General features: G+C 45.6%; 1 protein-coding gene across 1 annotated transcript; it reads left to right on the top strand.

Moving 5' to 3' along the window:
- Positions 1–920: 920 nt before the first annotated feature.
- Positions 921–25,291, top strand: LOC117185780 (homeotic protein distal-less). Its single transcript, XM_017294445.2, has 7 exons — positions 921–1,825; positions 3,757–3,932; positions 6,011–6,204; positions 22,763–22,904; positions 22,987–23,091; positions 23,168–23,387; positions 23,521–25,291. Exons 1-7 carry the CDS (start codon positions 1,695–1,697, stop codon positions 23,537–23,539), a joined length of 987 nt encoding a protein of 328 aa, XP_017149934.1. The 5' UTR covers positions 921–1,694; the 3' UTR covers positions 23,540–25,291.
- The last annotated feature ends 919 nt before the right edge of the window (positions 25,292–26,210 follow it).

Here is a 26,210-nt window from a genome sequence, read left to right as displayed (position 1 = left end):
GTGTGTGTGTGTGTTGGAGCAGGTGAGCAGATTGTCGGCCTGTTAGACAGGTTTGCAGACGCTAAATGCAGCCACTGGATGGCGCCAGGTATGCCAAAATGAAAGAAAACATAACAAATTTTGATTTTTCAAAGAAGATTTCCACTTAATGCAAAAATGTTTAAATAGGAAAGCTATACAGTATTTAAGTATATTTTCCTTTCATATCGTCCCACTTGGAGAGTGCTCGCAGTATCTAAACAAATCATTGAATTAAATTATATTTGATTTCCCCACATCTTTTGGCGGCCTCCACAATCCGTTGTATGTGCCACAGTTTCGATTTGAACCGAAAAACCCGCAAACAGCAGAAGAAACAGACAAAATTACAGGTTCAACAATCAATTTAATAATTGAGACCTTTGCATTTAATCAACATTATTTAAAACGTCAAAATATTTGCACTTTCCATGGGTAGCCAGGCCCTGCCCCCTCTGCCACCTCTGTCCGGCATATTTGCATATAAATGTTGCAGAGAGGAGAGAAGTCTCCGCACCGAAAATCCCGAAACCCGAATATGGGGGGCGACAGGCCACGCCTCAATACGGGGCCCTAGACCTAGACAAAAGGCAGAAATGACAGTAAAAACGGCGAGTAAGTAACCCTCCCCAACCCCCGGAGCGACGGGCTTAGTGGGAAAATTGATGGTATTGGTTTGGCTTCAACACCACCAAACGCACACCGACACCAGGAACCGGTAACGCTACAGACGATTGGCGGTTACGAGCATCAGAACAGCAGCCGTCCCGCTCCGGCGCACGTCTAAGCCGAGCCGTTGTGTTGTTCCGCTCGCACACTACAACCACAGGGCGACAAAGCGACAGCGCAAACAAGTCGGGCTCGGCTCGAACAGCGCGCAATCGCGCCGCGGAGGCCTTACTTTGTTCGGAACTTTGTTGGAGGGCAGTTCGTCGTCGGTCGTCGTCCGTTGCTGCAACCTGCTGCTGTCGTTGCTGTCATTGCTGTCGTTTCCGTCGTCGTAGTCTTTAGCGTCGGATCTAAAAACCGTCTGCACCGAGCCGAACTGAGAAGTGTTCCGATCCGATTCGTCGCGCTGCCGTCGATTGTGATTTGATTTGAGTTGATTTGCTTTGCTTTGCTTTGGATTTGAGTTTGAGTTTGAATTCGAAATGGGGCCGTCGCTGTAATCGGGAATACTGAGTGTTAAATCAAAAGCCAGTGCTGAATGAATGCACAGCCCGAAATGATACACAAGCTTCCTCCCCCCATTCATGACCAGTGTGAAAAGTAATCAAAGATATATATAGAGAGAGATCAAGATAAAGAGAGTGCAAAATAGAGTTAAAGTGCTAAAGAAAAGCGGATTGCTACCTCGCAGCTGGAAAAGGATTTACGCGCTCAAAAGTTTAAGAAACCCACAGAGAAACCACACCGAACTGAACAGCAATTAAAACTTTTTTTACGTGTAATTAAATTAATCAATCAATCACAACACACACCCATTATCGAGTGTCTAAGATTTCGATTGAAGCCTTGATCGTTCTCAGATTGTATCGAATTTCCTTACCGCGGGTCCAGCCACCAGAAAAGCCTTCAAAATTCTTGATAAAGTGGCCTCAATAGGCGCCAACACGCTCAATTTTACGGACCTAGGGAGCCCCTACGAGGGGCCTCCCAGCACCCCCCAGTCGGGCATGGACGCCCCCGATGCCCCCCACACGCCCAAATACATGGACGGTGGCAATACCGCGGCCAGCGTCACGCCCGGCGTCAACATACCCGGAAAGTCAGCCTTCGTCGAGCTCCAGCAACACGCCGCCGCCGGGTGAGTTTTCAAGGATCGGACTCCATTTGGGGGGTACTCCATTGTCAGGGAGTTTATCGGAAGCCGAAAGATCTCTTGGGCTAATGTCAAAGCATTGCCCAAAACTCAGTGCAGCATCGAGTCTTTGACTGACTGCCACTCAAAAGACTTGCAACAGACTCTTGCCACATTTCAGTTATCCGAATTCGATCTAATTTGTGTATCATGCACCAACCACACCCTGAAAGGAAACAGAAAAGATGGGAGTTAGGGCGTTCCCTGGTTAGGCAAATTTAGTTCAGATAAAACCTATAATTTTAATTGCTAGAAGTGGAGGCATGATAAAGATAAAGGTGTTTTAGAATGGAAATGACATGCATTTTGATGGGAATAAAGTATTTACTATTTTGCATTTTCCTATCAGACTTTTTTGTTATATTTGAGAGCATATACTGGAAATGCCTAGGAAGGGTATGAAATAAACTAGCTATGTATTATGAGTACAAGAACCATTAACAGAAGAAGATTTATTGGAAGAGACGAGAAGGGTTCTTTATAGATATTGTATTTATGCTATCATTGTAAATTCCTTTGAAGTTTGTTTAAAAACATTTGATGCTGCTATATTCCATAATTTATAAATATTTTCTGCCTTCCGCCTTCAATATATTGTTTGTGGAGTTTATGAAAGCTTTGCAGTTTAATGAATAGGATGTTGAGGGATCGATCCCTTGTAGAGGTCTCGGCATTATTAGTTTTGATTAAGAAAATCTCTTCAGTTGCACTTTCCGGCGTGCAGTCCATGCTGGTGCCTCGCGACTCGAACGGAAGCCAAAAATAAATTCAATTAAGTTCAGTTGAATCTACTCCCGTCTCTGGCAGTCCATGTGCTAAATAAAGCATGTGTTCCGTAGGGTTCCCAACGCCATCATCATCGTTATAATCGGGGAGGGTAGATATGTATGTACATACTTACATATATGCAAGTTCATTAATATACTTTTTGGAGTACTGCTGTGTCTACTGCCGCCAATTGTTTTTCCAACGCACGATTCGATTTTTCATTATACATATTTCATTGCATTCCCGGGTTTTTGCGGTTTCTTCCCTCCATATTCTTCTGTCATTTCTCGGGCTCTGTGCGTGTTTAACTTCTGGGGTTTGGAATGCTTCGCTGGGCTTGGCCTCGGTCTCGGTCTCGGTCCCGGTCCCCAGGAGCTCTATCTTCCAAGTAGCTGCCATGTTGTCCGTTGTTCCTTGTCCGCTTTCCGCGGACCGATGTGCGTTGCGGTTTCAGTTGCGTTTCATTTGGCTTTTTGACCGGCTTCCGCTTCCGTGTTCCGCAGTCCGTGTTCCAGGGCCAAAAGAACATTGAATATTTGATGCAATTCGCTAGGAACCCGAGCATAATGCATGGGAACTCGCTCAACTGTTCCAACCGCCGAGTGTTAACAAAATATTTACGACCAGTATAGGGAAAACTCCAACCGAAACTACAACCAAAACCCAAAACTCTGACATTTGTATTGATTTTTCTTTGATATATTTAACCGCATCAAGTTGGGGCTTTAGTTTTGTTTCGGTGTCGTTTTCCGTTTCTGTTTAAATGAAGTCATGGCAAAAGTTTGTGGTCTCCCTCTTCGGGCCTAATTTTTTGTTGTGAGAGAAAAAGTTTTCGTTTCGACGCTTTTTGCATTAAACATGAAACATTTTAGGCTACTGTTTTTCTGTTTAATTTTTCGTGTGGTTCGTTGTCGGGGACGTTTGAATTTAATAGTGAAAAGTGTAGACAAAACACGCAAACTATATGGAAAAAATAGGGAAAATGGGAAACGTTGATGTGTCCCCGTACACGATTCATTCATCGAGAATATCCTCTGTAGTCCCCGTGTACTCTATTTTTACTCAACCATTTATTGATTTTCTTTTTCGACATTTTACTGGTCTTTCAGGTACGGCGGCATACGGAGCACCTACCAACACTTCGGTCCACAAGGAGGCCAGGACTCAGGATTCCCGAGTCCGCGCAGCGCCCTCGGCTACCCGTTCCCGCCCATGCATCAGAACTCCTACTCTGGCTATCACCTGGGCAGCTATGCCCCGCCCTGCTCCAGTCCGCCCAAGGATGGTAAGTGACCTTCCATCCTCCCATCCTCCCATCCTCCCGTCTCTTCTCTCCCTTAGCGCTCTCAGATCTACACATAATTTGAGGCCGCCTGCTGGGGCTCTTCTGTTGAGATCTTTGAGAGATCTCTTGGCAGCATCCTCTTCTATTTTTTGGCGACACTTCAGCTCGAGAGCGCGACGCCTCTCGAGTGCCATTGTTGTCTTCTTTAGCGGGGTTTTTGTTTGCCCGTTGATCTCAAGATTGACTTGTCTCCATTCAGTCTCCCGAACTCACAAACTCTTTAGCGATTTCAGTATTTTACTTCCATCCAGCTTCAATTGCTTGTTGGAAAACAATCTAAAGATAGTTTTGTGCAATCCGGTAAGGAGTTTCTTTGTTTTGGAGTCTCCAAAGACAAAAACAAGTGGTATATCCCAAAGGTTTATCATTTAATTGAATTTTTCATTCAATTTGTCTTGGTCGTGTTGCACGTTTCCTCTTTTATTTTATTTCAGCTTTTCCTTGCTTTATTTTTAGACCTTTTTCTGTTCGACTTTTTTTTGGCAAATGTTGTTCCCAGTCTCAGTCTCTGGCATAATTGCGCGCTTGACTGTGACAATTTGTTGCTGTTTTCATTGTCATTTTGTTGAACAACTTTGTTGCTATTTCGATGCGTTTTGGTTGAGCAGTTTCCATTTTGTGAGTAAAAAGCAATTCACTTTTGTGGCTGCTGGCTGGCTGGCCATTGTGGCTGGAGACAAACAGCAATGCCAACGCCAACGCCACAGTGGGTCCCAGCCTCAGTTCTAGCCTCAGGCCCAGACATTGTCACTCATACGCAACGTGGGCCCAATTAACCTTGAGGCTTCTCTGCTTGCACTTGAAGTTAGCTTCTGGCCTGGTCTGCCATAAGATCTGGGAAAGCAGCTGATCGTTATCTACGTGTCTATATGGCTATAACTATATTCTCCCTGGTGTTCCCTCTGATGATTCAGGAAAGTCCTACTACTCTCTCTCTCTCTCGCTTGCCAAACAGTTGTTTGTAATTATAATTGCAGTAATTAGGCTTTCGTTTGGCGTAATTAATTACACCATTCTTTGGCGTAGTGGCCTGATGGATGAATGTGTGGCAGAGAACCGTTGGCCAGGAGCCGGAGCCCGTGCCCGAGCCCGAGCCCGAGCCCGTCACTCACACAGATAGAAACACTACACGCACACTAGGGAGCCTGGGCCGGCGCTGGTGAGTAATGGGCCATTGGGTGGTCGACAATGACAATGATTGCTGCCATCTCTGTTGCTCTGTTGCCCTGTTACTCAGTTCGCTCTGACGCTCGCACTGGCCATTTTGTCATTAAGAGTGTGCAGCACGTGCTGGCTGCTCGGGCGCCAAATAAATTCGGCCTACACCAGCGCACAGATACACGGATAAACATACAGATGCATGGCACACACCTGTAACCATATTTGGCATTTAATAATAGTTCGGCGGCACCGTGTGTGTTAGTTTTGAACAATTAGTAACGTCAACAGTTGGTGCAGCCGCCGCTCATTGAACTTGAGCTCTACGTATCGCCGTCGCCATCACCATCATCATCGTATCATCGTAGTGCTGATGAGGCTGATGATGATGATTTATTCGTACCACAGCACTGCGGAGTGCTTTGAACTTTCATTTCTGCAATTAACTATAATTCGTTGACATTTACAAGTTACTTAACAAATCGATATAGGATTCAGAGCTACAGACATGAGGCTTTTGTTTTTTTTTGTGATTTCTATGGGTTGCTGACTGCAGCGGCAATTAATTCAGGTCCATAAATGTAACAGTTTCATGCATTCCATTCGACGGGGGAATTTCCTCATAAATATGCATATGGCGCACACAATATACACAAAAAAGGGTTAAGTGTTCTACTCCCCCCAGCATTCTGCAGCATTCTCCCGCTCCACCCAAGCCGGCAAGCCGGCAAGCCGCCAAGCCGCCGCTCCATTCTGGCCATAATTTCATAGCCTAATTATAAATTCATCATTGCAAAGTCGCTTGCCATTTACAGAGCCAGCCGACTGACGGTTTCCATTCCTTTGTTCGGTTTTTGCAGACTTTTCCATCTCGGACAAGTGCGAGGAGTCCGGCCTCCGGGTCAACGGCAAGGGGAAGAAGATGCGCAAGCCCCGCACCATCTACAGCTCGCTGCAGCTGCAGCAGCTCAACCGACGGTTCCAGCGCACCCAATACCTGGCCCTGCCCGAGCGGGCCGAGCTGGCGGCGAGTCTGGGCCTCACGCAAACGCAGGTGAGTCCAAATTTATAATCTCATTAAGTTTCCGATAATCAATATTCAATCAATTATTAGTATCGGGGTCATTTTGCTAAATAATGTCCCTTTTCTTAGTCAAAGATTCTGTTCTGTAAACTTATTGAAGTGCACTTTGAGTTGATTCTCGCCACAACAAATTAATTAAGTAGTAAATGTATCATTCTATTGAAGGATACATACATATGTATGTCCCTCCTGGATCATTCTATTCTGTAAATGAGTTATTTCCTGACTACACGTTTCCCCAAATCGGCCACAAACTTTAAATGCTGTTCTGAATCGATATTGCAAAAGCATACAACGGCAGTAGAATTGCACTTTATTCACCATTTAGTAATACCTATCATATTATTGGAATATTGTGTGTGTACTCTTCTGAAAAGAGCTTATATTTTGCCCATCCTACAATCATTCGATAATGGATCTACATATTGTACATACCTCGCACAATTCCCCTGGCTGTGGCAGCAATCCTTTTAGCCACTATCTTCGCATGGCTCGCAGTTAGTTAGCATTTTTCAAATTGAATTGTTGACGTGCCTCTAATGTTGACTGACAAACGAGCAAAGACACCAGCCACAGAGACAACGTTGCAACAATAGCAACAGCGCTTGCCTCCTACGCCTGTGACCCTCTCACTTGACAGCAGACACACACACACACACACACACACAGATACTCACATAGATACGCTCATCCAACATGCAATATGATGTGCATATTGTACGTGGATGCATGTGTAATACTATTATGCTCTTTTCATTTTGCTGTTCCTCCACGTGTGTCAATGTCAATTCTATGAAAAGTTGTTCTGTTGCTGCTTCTGCTGCTGCCCCTTGTTCTCCAGCATTGTCACAGACAACACCCACCCAAGTCCAATCCCCAGCCCCAATGTACTCCCCCGGGCCCCACTTTTCATTGCTTTTGTTTAATAGTTTTTTCCCATTCGAGCAAGAACAATTCGCACATAAAAACTATGCTAAAGAAGAAGCTAAGGGGAACAAAAAGCTGTGAATGAGTCTCGTTTTTAGAGAAATTTATTGATAGTGGGCGTGGGCTTCCTAATTGAATTAGTGTGCCACAAAAGTTCATGTGCCCAGCCACAGACCGGAGCAGTGGCAGTGCCACAGAGAGAGAGAGAGAGAGAGCGAGAGAGGGAGAGGGAGAGCGCGCTATGTGGCACCAGAGGGAGAGCCAGAATAATGTTGTAAAGAAAAACTTGTAAAACAAGTTGAAGACGAAGACCCTGTGCCATATCTATGTATGTGTGTGTGTGCTGGGGTGTATCTGTGTTGGTTGCGTGGGTGTTACTCCAGCCGCAAGTTGTTTATCAAGATACATATTTGAATATCTGACAAGAGGCAGGGGCAGGAGCAGGGGCACGAGCAGGGACAGAGGTAGGGGCAGTCAGTCAGTCTAGAACGGGCGTGCCACACGGCGGCTGTGTAATAAATTCTGCTCCAGAGGTCCCCTTCTACAGCTTGAGCTTGAGTCACCCCCAGAAATGGTCTATAGATACTATATACATATAAAGCGAGAGGAAAGACGCTGATTTCCCCGAAAGCTGAGACTGTGGCAGCTGTCAATCGAGGCAACTAAACAAATAGCCACGCCCCTAGCGCCTGCAGCGACACAATCAATTTCGGTCTATCTTGGCCTGGCCTTTAAGGGGTTAAGCAGTTGGCCAAAAGCATAAATTTATGACTGCACTTTGGGGTGCTACCAACTTGAGCTACACAGTGCGAAAGATAAGGGGTACATTGGACATCTACAATATTCCTTTGATATTTGGAAAGTTGTCACACTTACACCTGCCATTAGCCACTTGGAATGGATCTAATTTTCTCTCAGTGTAGCCGTAGGACCCTCTCTGCCGGGTTTTGGCTCCTTTCGCTTTCCGCAAGGAACACAACTTTTGGGCCGCGTGTTAATTAAAACCGCCCTCGCCATTTGAAGTGGCGGAAGTTTTTTATTGATTTGCCCGGGACCAAGAGCCAGGCCAGGCCAGGCCAGGCCAGGCCAAGCCAAAGACCAGCAGCAGGACCTGGAGTAGTAGCAGGAGCGGCAGCCGAAGCCGGACCCGGCCACGTGGAGTCGGACAGAGGCTAGTCGCACTCGCCGGCCCACCACGCCAATGTTTGAGACGTGCAAACAGACCATTGTGCTTGGCCCAAAAGATTTATGCGTTACACAAACAGCAAACAGTTAGCGGACTGCAGCCTTAGCTTAATGGCCTTCAGCCACACGGCCAGAGCGGGGGGCAGCGGCTCAGGAGGGGGTTTTTGTTTTCGCGGGGCGTGTTATACAATTCGGTTTTTGTGGCCTGACAGCAGCTTGTCCGGCCTGGAGCCCGGCTCAAGAGACACGTTCTAACACCTGCCAACCAGCAACAGCCAGAAGCAAAAAAAGCTGGTCTATATAAATATATACTACATATATAGTATATATGCAATATATATATATGCATATAAAATTATAGTATGTTAATATTACCGCTAAAAAAACTGTGGCACATTGCTTGCTGTTTTACAGCTTTTTTTTATAATTATGGTAATTTTATTATGATTTTTTGCTGTTTCTGCTGCTGCTGTTTCTGCTGCTGTTGTATCTTCAGCCACAAAAAACTCGTTTCCAGTTGCATCTTTCACTCGGCCACTTGCTGTTCGTTTGATTTGAAAGTGCATCCGGTGACTGTTAATGAGCGGCGGACCCCCAGACCCCCAGACCCCCAGACCCCTGAATATCTCCTCTATGCTCGTGAGTAGGTACCCAACTATAGAAAAAAACACACACAGATTCAGCAAATAATTAAGTTTCAATTAGAGCAATATCTTGGCTACTGTTTGCTTCCAGCTCTCCCTCCCCCTCTCCGTCCCCCTCTCTCCGCCTGTTGCCACTTCGCCTAATTGAATAATTACATAGAACGGCTCAAAAACGATTGCCAAAAAGTTTTCAATACCCCCCCCCAAAAAAAACAAAAACAAACTGCAAGCTCAAATCTGACAGCGCGAGACAAAAGTGTATGTACAGATACGGATCCCCTTCAACAGGCACCGCTCCTCTGATCTCCATTCCCCCAAAAAGCACAAACAGAAAAAAGATGAAAACCAAAAAATATAAAGAATATAAAGAAGGTTAACTGAAATAAAAAGAATACAAAAATACTTTTAAACTGCGTGTTTATGAGCTCATATCGGCACATTTTGATCTGGTTCCCCGGCTGCAGCTCCGATCCTCTCGAGGAGGGCGCAACAGCCAGAGAAACAGCCACGAAATATTTGTAGGAGGCCACGGCCACGCTGGCTGAAAACAAAGGATTTGGCAGACGAACTGCCAAAACGGCGCTTGTGGGAGCAAAAGGGAACACCATCCAAGCCCAGCAACAAAATGTTGGTAGTGCAATTGCTGAAAGATAGCAGAGGATATAGCAGCTATAATCTGGCATATTTCCAGTGATCTGGCCATTCTTAAGCTTGAAGATATCCAAGTTTTTCTTGGAACTCTTTCAGTGAACTGTTACGCATTTGACCCCTAGCTAACTTCTACTTGTACCAACTTTTTGCGTTGGGCCCCAGCCTCTGCCGTGGCCTGTCTTCAAAAATCAACAACGCCTGCTTTATGCGCTCGTCTGCATCTGTGTGCGCTTCTGCGTCTGTGTTCTGTCTGTGTGTGTGTGTGGGGTTGCCGTTGCGATAGCAGTTTTGCGAATCTTTGGGCTTTCGCTGCTGCACGCAGACGCAGCCACAGACGCATCGCCCACGGTGCACACCTTCGGTTTGTTGCTTGCCCCGGCTGCTGCGATAAGTCTGCTCCACCCCTAACGTGCAACGTCGTGGCCCATGCTCTGGAACCTCTCAAAGGTCATGGACTCCAAAATAAGAAAGAGAAACCCACAAGCAAAAAATATACAAACAAAAAAATGATATTTCGCTGGAATTTCAGGCCAAATAAAATACTTGTAACGAAATTAAAATTAATTTCCACATCAACAACAGCAACAAAGAGCAGAGTCAGCGGGAGAGAGGGCGGGAAAAAATAGAGAGAAAAAAAACTAGCACAACTTGATTTAAATAATACAAGTGTCTAGTTAGTATCAACGACTAAGCGAGAAAAAATGAAAAACTGGCTGACCGCATTTAAATGCTCAGCCACAGAGCCGCAGCCGCTGCCCCCGCCCGTGCCCGTGCCCGTGCCCCTGCCCATATCCCAAGCGTCGCTGCTCACGTTCGTTTATGCTGCGGGGGTCTCCGCGGACAGCGGCAGGGGCAGAGGCACATCGTATATCAGTGATTGCCTGATTTACGCGAGCAATGTCAATTAAATTATGGCACATAATACAATGTAACTTAGTGGAGGCAGCAGCCACACTCACGTCTTAATCGCACGCACATTGCAGCAGCAGCAACAACAACAACAGCAACATCGGTGCCCCACCAGCAGCAACAGCAACAGCAACAGCAGCGGCAACATCGCGCCGCTTCCTTGCCTCCCTATGTCGAAATTTTTGCACCGCCAGCTCTCGTAACAGGAACTTTGAATTAAGTTTGATCAATGCTGATGCTGGTACTACAACAGCGGCAGCGGCAGAGGCAGAGGTAGCTCGGTGGCAGCAGCGACAGCGACGCGACAACAAACAAGTTGCCATTAACAATGATGCATGGCCCGAGAGACAGGCATGGGGCTCGTTTCTCAATTTCTCACCAGGCCTTCTCTCTTCCTCTCTTTCTTTCTCTGTTTCTCTGACCGCATTTGCATTTTGAAGAGAGCTCAATCTAATGCCTGTCAAAAGATACAAGTATTGGGGGATACATGAGAGACAAAAATATATATATATTCATGTGGTATATGTGGGGACTCATAACTAAATATATAGATATCTGATACTTATACATAGATATGGGAATACAGAAGTTCGAGATACTCATAGACATGACTTACAGATGCGCTTAGAAATGGGTAGATACTTGGTAGCTGTATAGATAGACGTTTGAGTGCTTACGTGCTGTCCGAACCATCTTGATTAGAGTTGACATAATTCGCTGTCACAGATAGAGATCAAACACACACAGAAACAGAGATTGACCCACAAAGCGTGCCAAAATGCACAGAAATGAAAGAGAAAACGCCAATGGAAATGGCTGGGGGATACGAGAATAACATCTCCAGGCCAGACCCCATCCGATGACCGTTTATAGCTTCCTCTAGCCATTAGCATTTGACCATCAACTCCATTCTCCACAGAGCCCATCAAGTTGCCACACAACTTGTGGATCGGATCGGATCGGATCGGATCCCTGCTGCTGTAAGCAAGTTTTGCGTTTCATTCACAATATTTTTGCAGCTTTCAAAACGTCCAAACTGGTCACAGTCACAGCATCAGCACAGCCAGCCCCATCCGTCAGCGATTCGATCAAAATCATTGCGTACAGAAATGCTCAGGAAATTACAAAATTGGGATTGGGGTACGGGTACGGGTACGGGTAGCGAGGCAGAGTAGGAGCTAGCAGGCAAGTGAGTGTTATTAGCCTGGTCAAGTGAGAGTATTCAAATAAATAACATTTTATGATTATTGCGCATAGCTGGAGTACCAGTGGCCCAGTGGCCACGGCGACACGGCGACACGGCGGCTCTATTGGCCAACAATGCGAGTGTAACTCGGGGCTTGAGTGGGCCAAGACCCGACCAGGCTGGGTTAATTACGGTCTCATTTCATTGACACACCGCGGAAAGGTAGATGTAGACCCAACCCGACCACACCACACCAGCCCCAAGGATGCCCCTCTGGTCTGAAGATTTCTCCGATGCGATAATAATAATAATTATTATTTTATAACCAAGACTGCGACTCCGTCATCAGGCTGAACCTCAACTGGTTTCTGGTGCGGTTTCTGAACAGATACATCCGATGACGACGATGATTATGACGATGATAAGATAGCCCCGCTCTAGTGGGTGGTTGGCCAGATCCGAAGCGCGTCCCGGTACCCGGTACCCGGTCCCGTCTCATATTATAAGTGGTTCTCAAATTTTCAAATATCGAACGGGCTGAGAGCCACCCCGTTCGCTGCACTTGCTAGCCTTCTAAAGGCGATGCCAATTAGCCGGGCTCGAATATCCTTTCGAGCACCCTCTTGTACTTGTACTCTGACACCAATTAATGCGGGATTTGTCTAGAGATAGTTTCGCAGGGGGAGGGCGAGTGCAAAGGGCAGATCGGTCCGGAGTTTCCTTGGAGGTTTTCCCCCCACAACGACAGCAACAATAGCAGACAACCAACTTTTAACGCTTGGTTAACTCTCGGGTCTGTCGCTGTTTTTTTCCACTCTTTTGTTGTTTTCCAGCATTATCATGATCTCGGCTGTGAAAATGCATAGGAAAATGCTGTGTGTAAGCGACAAATAATAGTCAGTTGACCATGATTTCATTTTGCTGACTCGAACAGAAACTGGCTACAGAAAAAAGACAAATAATATTTAAATTACAATCCCCGAACCCCAACAAAAACCAAAACGAAACGAAACGAAACCCCTTGAAAAGAATGCGCTTATATAAATTGCACAATTAACCGCCACACTTTTTTGTTAGCCTTTTTCCTCCTAGTTTTGTTTTGTCATTATCTGAACGATGGGATCTGACCACAAAAATGATTTTTACATAGTCGAGAGGGTCGGTGGTCGGCGGTCAGCGGTCGCTTGGGTCTTCACTTAATTTCACCTACATCAGATGGATCGGGACCTGGTCGATGGGGGCCCAGGCCTAGGCCCAGGCCCAGGCCCAGCCATGTGGAAAATGTGTTCCTTCAATTGCCCTTTGATGGGACCTCTTCATGGGCAATGGTCATAATTGGGAGCATCTAATTGAGGTCGGGTAATTGAAAGTGCAGCGAGTTCCAGGGGAATTCCTGGAGTCGTAGTTCGAGCGGCTAGGGCTGGCTACCTTTCCCAAGCTCTGACCCGCTGTCGGTACTTCCCATACAACACGTGATATCGACTCTCAGGCATTTGATATTCTTTTTTCTGCTTTAAGCAGAATCGCATAAATATTAAACAAGTTTCGGGGTTTTCCCCTGGCTGCCCCTGCCTCCGGGCCATAGCTGCAGCTAGCGGAAATCTTTTACGGCTTGGCCAAAAAAGTTAGTCGATCTCTGCCCCTCCCTGCGGCCATCAAAACCCAATGACATAACTAGACAAAGTGCACAACCGATTTTTACTGTCACTTGCTGCAAAGCCAAAAAACTAAATTAAAATATGACTAATATTTTGCAGTGACTGTGAAAAGCGCTTAAGACATACACTGAAAGTACAGCAGCCACAGCAGCGCTGACTAACTCAAGTCTTGCTTCAAAAACAGTCCAGCTTTTTGGGGGAATGAGGCTTTGGATACTCTTGGAAATGTGTGATGGCATCATGAGATTAAAATTTATATTCGGCTAAGCTAGTCGTAGTACTCGATATACTAATCGCTCTGTGCCTGTTCTGCCGTGCAACGTTCTGGTGAAAGCGGTAGTACCCTCTAAAAGGGTATATTCAGCTGTACGAGGAGTACACGTATATACATAGTATGTTTATACTTATTTTCGTACACGCCCCTCCGTCCGCCCCTTGGGCAACCACTACATACTTGAAATTGCACTTGTTGTTGCCGTTGCCGTTGTCGTCATGAGTCGCCGTTGTTGTTGTTGCCGCAGCCACTGCCGCTGCCGCGCCGCTGTTGTTGTAGTGTTGTATCTGTATCTGCTAGAATCTCACCTTGACAACTTCTGATCAAATGCTGCCGCCGATTTATTGTTGAACAATTTTCGTAAGTCAGCTGCTGCTGCTGCTGCTGTTGTATCACTTATTCTGTTTTTGTTTTCATCATAACTTTTCTGCCGCTGCTGTGGCTGATGGATTACAAAACTTGAACTGAGTCAGTGTTTCAGCCGCGGAGCAGCAGCGAATTAGAATTACAAAATTTCAAGGCTTTGCAGGTGAATCAAAAATGCGAAAATCCCTGTCTCAGCCCGAGTCGCATTCGCATTCGCATTCGCAGTCGAAGTCTCAGCCCGAGTCGCATTCACAATCGCATTCACATTGCATGCCAGTCAGTCAGAAAAAAAAAAAAACTTTAAACGCTGCTTTGGGGCGTTTTTTCAGTTGTTATACCCTCGGTACTCAAAGGGTAGAAGGGGTATACTGTATTCGGAGACCACCTAGTGTCTATCTGTATAAAAATCCAGATAGTCCTGGTAGTCAACGAATCGATATGACATTCACCTTTTATAAGAGTGCTGCTCGGATAGTTCGCTTCTGTGGGATCTCCTGCCACAGTGTGGACCTGTGGTACCTTCTGATTAGCGGGTATCTTTTAGTCGGAATACCAATTGCTAGTTTCAGTTTTCAGCCTGTCCGCTGGCTGCCGTTGTTCGGGTTTGTTTCAATAGTTCACAGCGCGCTGTGTTAGCTGAACATGGGAACAGTTTCCGGATTTGACAACGACAATTTGTTGCACAATTGCTGGCCGAGAACAAGCAAAAACAAACGCTTTAAGAAGTCCGAGTCCGAGTCCGAATCCGATGCCGATGCCGATGCCGGGATCGAGGCTTGTCAATAGCTGCAGGCCGGATGAGCGTCATCTCAGCCCATTCTCATAGGTTCCCTTCTACCTCCTGTCAGCCCGAACCACCTCGACCAGGCCTCTTTAATTGTTTCTGTGAATACGCATGCTGGAAATGGCAAATCGAGGCATTTCTCTCTGGCCTGCTAAGCACTAATTGAGTTAGTATAATGCTCGATTTGTCCTTGGCTGTGGCTAACTTTGGCAGTTGGCATGCGGCTGCACTTGTCGCTCGTTTTAGCCAGAATCTCAGCTGAGTTCAGGTCTGCCCAGGCCCCAAGCCATAGTCTCTCCCCCTCTCTCCCTCTCTGCCTCAGGATCCGTTACCAATCTCAACCGGCTAACAACATAATTAATATGATTTTAATTTGAGCTCATCTCAAAAACTTGACTGAAAGCTGGTGAAATGCGGCGTTCAGCGATTGAGCAATCATCGCACAGAACTGGCTCTACAGACAATGTCTATATAGAAATTAGATCAATATCTTTATTTATATACTTATAGTATATATCGATGGCTGCAGAAATCGCTTGGCTCCTCGTTGGCGTTTCTCATTAACAGCAACGCTGTCCAGCGATCGCATCGCGATGCCTTCTTTCCAGTCCAGTCCAATCCAAGACCAAGACCAAGACCAAGTCTGAGCATCCAGCGCTACGTTAATTGCTATTAGAGTGGCTATAGAATGAGGAGAGGGATATGGTGGGGACGTGGATCTTCTTATATAAACATCAGCTGCTATTCCAGTAGCAGGGGCAGTGGCAGTGGCAGTGGCTGTTGCCGGTTGCCTTTTAGCCATCGTCTGGCCTTGCTTAATTGCATATTTATTGTTTATTAAGCAGAGTTTTTCCACCGCCGGCGGAGCTTCATAACTGGCCAACTCTTCAGTACACCCTCCAGACTCTGTTGCCAATCTCTACCATCTCCTGCTTTTCCCTCATCCCATTCACTTTTTTACGCACTGCCTATATATGCATAAATTAATGAATCTAGCCAAGATCTCTGCCAGCTTCATTCATGGCATTGGCGACTCTATCTATGTACTCCGCTTGCCCCTTTCCCCTTGCCGCTTTCCACTGACTTCATTGATAAAGATCAATGGCATAGTTGGGACATGGCTGCATGATGCCCCCGGGGGAATAGCTCGCAGAGAGCACTGGCTGTGACCCAAAAATGGTCATCAGAATCAGACGGCATACTTTGGCTCTCCAATGAGCACCACTGAGCCCCACTGAGCCCCAGTGAACTTTCGCTATGCAGGAATCCATATAAACCCATACAAATGAGCCATTAATTTGTTTGAGCAGCTAGGGCTGGAATGGTGTACGGTAGCTGCCCCACGTGCGTGCCGCCACAAACGAGCGGCTGCCACAAGTCCCGCGGGGTCAAAGCTGCAGCCTATCCACGTGTTTCAACTTTGAACGAAGCTGCTGCTGCTGCTGCTGCTGATGATGCTGCCGCATCGATTTGCTTTCAATTTGTTTGGCGGCGACTCGGTCCAAGCCAGAGCAGACCGCGCCAGGCCAGCCCGGGACTGAAGTGGAGTGGACCGGACCGGATCGGACTGCACTCGGGGCTCAGGCAGTGTTAACGTGCGTTCATTTCGAGCTGGAGTTGGAGTCGGGGCTCTAGCTGTAGCTGTAGCTGGAGCTTGGAGCTTGGAGCTGGATAGCAGATTCAAGGCGTTGTTGCGTTGTTGGCCTTGAAGCCTTTGAGCGTTTTTTGTCGAAACTCTGTTGCGGCTGCCGCTGCCTGCCGCTTTCCTTTCTACCGTTTTTTCTTAAGGTTTTTTTTTTGGGAAGGCGTTGCCCAAAACAGCCCGCAACGATTTTATTTGGAAATCACTTTGGTTGCACCTCTCTGGACGTAGCCAGGGCCCGGGCGAAGGTTTCTGTTTGCTCAGTTTGCTCTCCCTCATGCTGTCTCTTACTCCACTGATGTATCTCCCTCCCTCATTCGGCTCAAGCTGCTAACAAGAACGAAAGACTTAAGCAGCGAACTTGAACTGACTTTTTAGCATGTGGCTTTGGCTTTAATGAGCTGAAAGTCGAAGCTGAAGCTGACGTTAAAGTTGAGGCTGAGGCTGGAGCTTAGGTTGGGGCAGAGTGTGCGTGACACTTGACTCTAGGGCAGGTCCGAGCTGGGACAGGGACAGGGACAGGGGCACACGGGAAACACAAAAACCTTTTCAAAAGAAAAGTTTTTTTTTTTGTATTTTGTTCCTTTTTTAGTTTTTGCCACGACATGGCATTGTTGTATATGTTTCGAAGTCATTGCCTGCCTCGAGGCGATTGTTGTTGCTGCTGCTCGCTGCATTCAAAATTATAAACAAATTTCTGTTGTTGCTGCTGTTGCCGTACGCTCCACGTATAACAACAAACAATCGCATGCAATGAACAAATTTTCCAAGCACAATGAAAAACGCCACCGACAGCAGCCAACAGCCAGCAGCAGCAAAAGCAGCTACAATGAGGAGAGTTTATAATAACAATAATAAAATGAAAATGCTACGGCCGGCAAGTTGCGTAATCCGTCAACCATGGCAGTCAAAAGAGCATAGAGAGGGGGGGGGGGGGGTGGGCCGGGCGGGGGAGGAAGAGAGACACAGACAGAGGCAAGTAGAAGACTCAGCAACAGATACTGAGGAAGAAACAGCTTGTTGATGTGGCATGGAGGATGAAAGAGGTGGGAGCTGGGCTGAGATCTACTTGGGTCCCATTTGGGGGGGCCTTTCAGCACACGCAACAATTGCTGTTGTTGCAGCAGTAGCAGCAACAGCAACAGCAACAGCACCGGCACCGGCAATCTAAAATTTGCAATCGTTTTGCTCCAAAGATATATATACTTTAAATGCGTTTTTTTTTTCGTTTATTTGGTTGGCTTTTACTTTTTTTCGGTGCCTGTTGAGCGATAAAAATCAGGCATAAACATGAGTTAACCAAAAATCAAAAGTGCCACGCGGCTGCTGCTGCTTTTATGAATGACTGACTGAGTGACTGACCGACTGACGGACCGCGGACGGCAGACTGCCCGAAAGCACTTGTTGCGCCAGCAAACTTGTATGGTCAGCTTCAACAACTACCAAACAAAAAACTCTACAACAGCAGATTCAACAACTACAATAACAGCAGTTTTAACACGAACAAAGACTGTTTTTTTTCAACAACAAATGCAAGAAAAGAGCAGTTTCAACAACAGAAACAACATATTTTCCAAACAAAATTACAACAACAAATACAACTAGATTTTAAACAACAGAAACAAGAACAAAAGTTTCAACAACAAGAAATGCAACTCAAAAGGCACCAACAACAATAAAAACAACAAATGTTCCTTCAACTACAACAGTACTTGCACCAGCAACAACAACGCTACCTGCCATCACCGGCTATTGACGAACAACTTCAGCGACAAGATCATAAATCAAAATTTTTATTTTATTTTCGCGCAGACCCAACTCCCTCAGATTTTTACCCCTCACTCTCTCTCTCTCTCTCCCCCTCACTTCCTCTCGCACACACGCTCTATCTGTTTTTTTGAATTTTTATGAATTTCGTGATTTTTTCATAGTTTTTTTTCTGCATAAATTAAAAACTGCCGCGCGAGTTGCGCGCGTTTTGCTGGCGATTGCAGTGCGATTACAACCGTTTGGCCAGATGGCGCGTGCTGGAAGCGTCTCAGAGGAAAGTTGTTGGCCATTAAAGTTAATAGAGAGGCAGGTGGAGAGCAGGTAGAGCCAGAAGTTAAACGAAAGTGATCGCGGGCTGATCATCTAACACATCAAACGTGAGGCGTAAGCGGGATGCAACTTTCAGGTCCGGAAAGAAGTTAAATCTGCTACAATTGGCGCCTGCTGATCGGGTATCGATAATCGGTGAATCGGAGTATCGACTAATCCGCCTGCGGCCCATTAATCAACGGCTAAGACAATGCCCATGGCTCTGGCCGGGCCGTAATTCAAAGCTGCCGCTGAAAGAAGCCGCCGAAAATTGTTTTTCATGTTAACCGCTTTGGCCAGCAAATTGAAATTTCTCGCACCAAAAATGTGCAGCAAAAATGCTAAAATCTTGTTGCACGGAATTTATGAATGAAAACCAAGGCAGCAGCAGGGCCAGTAGCAACAGCAACAGCAACAGCAACAGCAACAGCGGGGGTAACATCAGCAAACATAACAAGCAACAAGCTGAGAACAATGAGGGGAAAACTCTGTTTGGTAGCCATAAATTTGTGGCAACAAAACTGAGACCATTTCATGCCTCGCCATTTGCTCTTGCCACTGCTGTGTTTGTTGCCTTTGTTGTTGCTGCCGCTGCTGCTGTGTTGTCGCTCGCCAGGAAAAACTATAAACATTTTTGTTGCTTTTTAGCCAGACATCCACCGCGGTTCGAAGTGGAAATGCATTTGCTTGAGCAAGTCATCAAGAAAGAACCACAGATACTCTAGAATGTCTGAAAATACTAGAGGAAGATGGACTCTTACGACTCCATAAGTTATATCCGTGGATATTCAAATCTCAGCTTGGGTCAAAGATGTGCAGAAATCCGCCACACTCGTATCTGAAGGCAATCCAGTGGCTTCACCATCCGAAGCTACCCTTTTCCTGCCAGAGAGTATCAGACATTATCCCATGGCTTGTTTTTGGGGCGTTGAGGCTGTCATTAAGCCCAGGCATCCGTGTCCAAGTCCCTGTCCAGGGCTTTCTTCGCCGTTTGCTTAGTGCATTTGCAGGCGCAGTGCAAATAAAGCCGTACGTTTTTCGGCAGTGGGAGGAGTTCCCCCATATTTATGGTTTGGCAAGGGGCGTGCAGCTCGTTGGGCGGTGATTTATCAGGGAAAAGCTGTGAAATGTTTCCTAGGAATATGAAAACCTTTTCGCCCGGCTCTCCCACACAAATCAATCGACGGCCGAATGGAGGCCAGATGAAGTTATTAGAGTTTTCTGGGCAATTGGCTTATCGGTTTCCCACGTTTTAAATGCTCAACTGTCAAATGAATTAGAGTCGGTCTAGAGAGGGGCGGAGTGCCTGGGGTTGGGGACACATTTGGCAATGCCCGACGAAACCAGTTAACAGCCACGCAGGTGTCTCCCTCTCGCTCTCCCTCCCCCTCTCTCTCTCTCTCTCTGTTTCTATCTGTATCTTTTGTGAGTAAGTTTTATCGCTCGAACGGCAAGTGTTCACAATTAGAAAGCCCACAACAGTCAGCGGCAGCGGCAGCAGCCCCAAGTGGTGTCCACTCTTCGCCTTGCCCCAGCATCATCTGTGCTCCATCATCATCATCATCATCATCATCATCATCATCGTCGTCGTCATTGTGATCGTCATCGTATTTTACAGTCCACTTCCACTTGGCTGGAACTGTGGCTGAAACACTGGCTGAAGGAGAAGCGCGTTCCCGTCGTCATAAAACTCATCTGTAATCTGCCTCCAACTCGAGGTCTGACTCTGTCTCGGGCTGGAGCTCCGAGTCGGACTCTTGGCTAGCTAGCCATCAATTCTGCGTTTGACTGCATAAATTATATGGCAAGTGACATATTGCGGAAGTGATCAAGCAAGTGTCTGACCATCTGACCAGCCGCTCGAAGTGGGTTAAAAGGATAATGCCACAGAGACGACTTCGATCTGTTGTCTGCTGCTGCTGCTGCTGGTGCGGCTGCTGCTGCTGCTGTTGCTGCTGTTGCTGTGCTGCGGCTGCTGCTGTTGTGGCTGCCTCAAGTTGACACAGTGACATGCTAATTTCTTGCTGCTTTTTGCCATATTTGTTCATATGAAAGTGGTACAAATTCAGAGAGAGGAAAAGAGAGAGAGAGACACAAGTACCCAGACGGTGGGACACCATAAGGCTGATTGACATTTGACAGACTGTCTGAGATCCCAAAGACACTTTTACTCTCATGCGAACTCTTTTTCCCCCCTCTATATTTTGCACTGCTTCGTTTTTCGTAGGGGAACTTGTTGAGTTGATATTTCATGTACGATTTCATGTATATCTCGTTTGTCTATCCATTTGTATTTATATAGATGTATTTTTTTGAGAGTTTGCTTAAGCTGACAATTGAGAGGCTGTTGGCCATTAGTTTTGACATTTGCTTAACTTCATTTTAGCGCAAAACGATGAACAGCAAACCAGAAATACATAATATATAGACAGAAGTTGGTTTAATATGGAAACATTTGTGGGGATACTACAGTTTACTGTGCCCACAAGTACATGCAGGTACAGTTTTTGGGGACTGTTGCTGTAAGGAGAACCTCGACAATATTTGATCATTGAGCGCAGATTTTTCGCTTGGCCTCCCTTGCGTAACAGCTATACAATATATCGTACGAGTTTCTGTGTAAAGGTACACACACAAATGTACCTTTTTTGTGTGTATGCATAGTCTATTACCAAGTTCATGCCTTTATCTAAAACCAGCAGCGATCAAGGCTCTTCTTTGGCTTTCTTGTGGCATGTCTAGATCTGACTGTAGTTCAAGTGTTTTTCCAGTAATTGAAAAAATCTCTAAATTTGTTTAACCCCCAGCCGAGACTCACAAAATGCTTCTCGCTTGATTGACCATTTAAATGAAATGGAAATGAAAATTTTACTTGTGGATTTCGGATTTCGGCTACCGTTCGACGTCAAGGCTGGGTACGGGAATGGGGCTGGGGCTGGGGCTGGGGCTGGGGCTGGGGATGCCAATGTCAATGATCCGACAATTGATTACCTCAGCCCCATCAGGCATCAGACAACAGCCAATTCTGGTAGCTATCGGCTAATTGAAATCGATGGCCCAGGCACAGGCAGCGGCACAGATACAAATACACAAATACAAGCACACGCTCATAGTGGAATGCACATAAAAGCCGAATCTCCTCAAACTGTTTTTATGGGCAAAAAACCTAAAAAAAAAAACATGAACCAAGTCAGTGAAATTTGCCAAACGCTGAAAAAAAGCTGAGCTTGGAGCGGCGCTACAAAAATCCAACCAACCGCGAAGAACGACCTTGAGCAAGTCTGGCCTGGCAAGTTTATATAGCTGTATCTATGTTCATGCATAGATATAGATAGAGTAGATACGGATACGAGTACATGTGTATGGGGTATGGCACAGTGTGGACGGACGCCATGCAAGATTGCAGGCTGCAGATACAGTTAAGAGTGCGCATAAATAGCATTAGATACGCGTCGTTTTGGCCTGATGCCTGCATCTATATTTAAACACACTCACTCGCAGATACTTCTACTTGAGTCACAGTCAGCTACAGATTCCGACTCAGGCAGAGCTTCACTGTGGGATATCTTGGGGCTGGCTTTCAAAAAAGTGAAGTGCTCTGGCAGCGACTCACAGCTCAGCGCACAATTAGTTCTACGAGCAGCTGGAGCTGAAGCTGAAGCTCGAAAATGAAAACTGAAAGTATCTGCGAGATACATTTTGGCTGCTGGCTCAAGTGCCTGCTTTGCATTTGCCCAACAAAGATACAAGTTTCTCAAATGATGAAATACACTCGATTAAGACATGTGTTAGACTCTCGTATCTCGAATCTCGTAGATACTTTTATGTGTGTCGCACGCTGCCAAAAACTATAGTTTATAGAGCCATTTTCCTGCCAGCTGCTTTTCACGACCATTCACTCTTAATTTTATATGAAAAGCTGTTTGAAAAGCAGCCATAAGCCACCTTCCCACATATCTATCTATAGTTGTAGCTGTATCTTTGCCTGCATCTGTCTCTATATCTATTACTCGGGTTCTGCTCTGGCTAAGGATGCTGTCGATCCGCATTAGTTCAAACTACTAGGCATAGACAATTTCATTTGCATTTGCATTTATTGCTATTCACACGCCGATCAAATAAAGTGCGACTCATGCTGACTTCGACACTCACCATTCGGCGCCTAATTAGCGATGACTCTCTGGCCGTGCCTCATAATGATCAAGTGTTTTTCCCTGTTGCAGGTGAAAATCTGGTTCCAGAACCGCCGTTCCAAGTACAAAAAGATGATGAAAGCGGCCCAGGGTCCGGGCACCAACAGTGGCATGCCTCTGGGCGGAGGTGGACCCAATCCTGGTCAGCATAGTCCCAATCAAATGCACAGTGGTGAGTCGCCAGAACCCCCGAATACCTATCCCCCAAAGGGAACAAGGAACTAAAGGATCTCCTATTGCATCTGTTCTTTCAGGCGGTAATAACGGCGGCGGCTCGAACAGCGGCTCCCCCTCACATTATCTACCTCCCGGACACAGTCCAACGCCATCGAGTACGCCCGTGTCCGAGCTATCACCTGGTAAGTGGGATGTGCTTGATGCCTCTCCTTCCACTTGTCTATATCCCTGTGTTTTTTCCTCCTTTCCCTCCCTTAGAATTCCCCCCAACGGGTCTCAGTCCGCCAACGCAAGCACCGTGGGACCAGAAACCGCACTGGATCGACCACAAGCCGCCACCGCAAATGACGCCGCAGCCACCTCATCCAGCGGCGGCAGCGCCACATCCGCAGTCGCACCACCACAACCCGCCACCCCAAATGGGTGGCTACGTGCCCCAGTATTGGTATCAGCCTGAGACGAATCCATCATTACTAACGTGAGTTTAAGGACCACAATTTCGATAGCCACCCCTGACATCATCCTGACATCATCCTGACATCCTGAAGAGATACTCTAGAACGAACCTAACCACCTCCTCTGTTACCTTTTCTGATCTGTGCAATCCACAGCGTTTGGCCGGCGGTCTAACAGCATCCGAGCACGCTGCCCTCGGCTGCCTGGATGCAGCATCATCACCACCACCAGCACCAGCACCAGCAGCAGCAGCAGCAGCAGTCGCATCTCCACCAATCCTGCCCAGACCTGGATATGCAGCAGCACCAGCTGCAACTAGGGCTCAAGCAGCATCGGCAGGACTATGCCAGCGGGCCGCTGGGTGGTGGCGTGGGCGGGGCAGTGCATCACACAATATCTTAGCCAATAAAAAAACCATGATAGCAACCTGTAAAATATCCCTGAAACTATTGACAAAACCCAACAAACGAAGAGAAGAAAACTTAAGAGCTAAAGCAAGAATTTTGTACATTTTAAAAATACTATAAATATGTTTACCAACGTGAGTAAAGTCGTTCTAAAATTTAGTCTAGCTACTATCTAAAACACACACACACAAAATCTATAAAAAAAGAAACACAACTTAAAAAACATTCCTCAAGAGAAACACAAACAAAAACACAGAAGCAAGTATGAAACGTGTCCTTTAATTTTTTTTTTTATTTAGCAAATTAACTTATGTATAAACCTATCTATATATGAAACAAACAACAAAACATAAACTACATATATATAGTGAGCAAAAGCAACAAAATACAAAAGCATAAAAAAGTAAATCGTAAATAAAAATCAAATGAAATGAAAAAATCAGCTGTTGATCTTAAGAGTTTCTTTCGAAATATTTTGTTCTTGTGTAGAAAATTCGAAATAACGAGCAACAAAAATCAGTAAAATCAGATCTCAAATGCAAGAAGAATTCCCCTCGATTCTCTTAATAATTTTTGTTCGTAGTTTCGCAACCTTGTTTCTTTGACCCCACACTGCACTTGAAAGAGGACCCATACCCATCCTTAGAGAAAAGAGTCGATTTCGTTCACTTAATGTGCAATAATAATATTACTTACCAAGCCTTGCCCCCTTTTCTTTTTTTTTCTGGTAGTCTCGCACCCAAAAACTTCTTGAATTGTATTTATTGTATTGTACATTTTTGCATAGACCCCAATTGAATCGCCAATCTAATCTTTTGGCAGATGAAAGATCTGCCATCTCTCCATCTGAATCGGAATGAAAATGGGAATATGAATGCTCTTTCTTAAATGCGATTCGATTCGATTTTGAGCTTGCTGTAGCTGTAATTATGGATTAGTTTTAGTTTTAGTTGTAGTTTATGAACGGTAATTAGTGCGTGTGTTTAGCTCTAGTTTATTTAATTTATACCAACAGCAAAAACCAGAATTAATTCATAAATAATTGATAGTTTAACATTTAAAGTGCGTGCGTGTGTGTAGAAGCATGTGTAAGATAATGTATGTGTGTATGTGTGTATGTGTGCATGTGTTTTTTTTTTTTTAATTCCATATTTGGTTTGCCAGGTGCTGCATGTGTGCATGTGAGTGTGTGTGATTGAATTGTAAACTATTAAATGATAAAGAAACAATAATTAAACAGTGAAATAAAACAAAACTACGTTTCAGAAAATACAAAAAAACCCAAATTCATAGAAAAACTGAATGGAACAAAAATATAAAAATCATGTGCTAGCATTTAATTAATTAGTTTTAATCTAGAAAATGGCAAAAAATAATGGTAAAGCCTAGCGATTCGTTTGCCCCTCCCGACCTCTATCCCCACTCCTTCCCTCTTAGTTTTAAGTAATTAAAGTAATTCTAAAATCCAATCAAACAAATGAAAATAAATCCAATAAAAAAATAAAGAAAATTTGAATAATCTGAAAATTATTGTTGAAAAGGTGGGCAGGGGGAAGAAGGCCACTTTCAGGGACATTGGCTGCCGTTTAAGAGGACAGAGGAGCAGGGGAAGATGCCGCACATTAATGCATTACACTTGAAAAAGTTAAGTGGCATTCAACGGACGAGCGTGTATCTGTGTGCTCGCTGTGTGAGCACGTGTAACAGTGTGAGGGTGTGAGGGTGTGTGTGAGTGCGGAAGGAAGCGTGAAAATCTGTTCCATTAATCATAAAAGAGCGCAACAGGATATGCTTGAGGCTGGCAGGCTTTTACAGGCTCGATGAATGGTTCCATTATGTCCTCGAGGCAGCATCGTTTTGCACCCGACCAAAACAGAACAGAGGGAGGGAGAGATGCAGATACAGATACAGTGCGATAGGTATATTATCTTCTTATAGAGTGAGGCAGTCCCATCTTTTACCCTGATTCGTTCACTTGCTGTTGTGCAATTAGCTAGGAAAACACATTTTAGCAAGAGAATCAACTCTCGCAGAAGTATCTTACAGTCCCTGAGAGTATCTCAAGCTGAGAATGTCAATCACACATTTTGTTGGTTTAGTTTAAAGCTGACTTCCAGATATACTCAGCTCTCGGCATTCGAATGGCACATAAAAAACAGAGCCCAATGGCTGGACAGACAGGCTTCAACTGTCGCCTTCTGTTGGTTCTGTTGGAGACCCTGCTCGGTCCCGGCCCCAGTCCTGGTCCCGGTACTGGTCCTTGCCCTCAGCCTCATTAAATCAACACCTTTTCGACCCGGACCCTCAAAGACAATGGCCACGAAGAGGAATTTCAGCTCGAAAGAGGATTTTTGCATTTCTGAACGCTTTTTGCGATTTCAATTTAAAATTTCCGACAAGAATTCACGAATTCTCTCAGCTCAGGAGTACTCAATGGT

The sequence above is a fragment of the Drosophila miranda genome, chromosome 3 (genome assembly GCF_003369915.1).
Source record: "Drosophila miranda strain MSH22 chromosome 3, D.miranda_PacBio2.1, whole genome shotgun sequence".
Taxonomy (NCBI): domain Eukaryota; kingdom Metazoa; phylum Arthropoda; class Insecta; order Diptera; family Drosophilidae; genus Drosophila; species Drosophila miranda.
This window is presented reverse-complemented; position numbering and strand designations above follow the sequence as displayed.

Bases quoted from the DNA above. Each gene is read 5' to 3' on its own strand.
- LOC117185780 (XM_017294445.2), top strand. From the start codon at position 1,695: ATGGACGCCCCCGATGCCCCCCACACGCCCAAATACATGGACGGTGGC. The intron at 6,205-22,762 runs GTGAGTCCAAAT...TCCCTGTTGCAG, and splicing joins TGGGCCTCACGCAAACGCAG to GTGAAAATCTGGTTCCAGAA. The intron at 22,905-22,986 runs GTGAGTCGCCAG...CTGTTCTTTCAG, and splicing joins TCCCAATCAAATGCACAGTG to GCGGTAATAACGGCGGCGGC.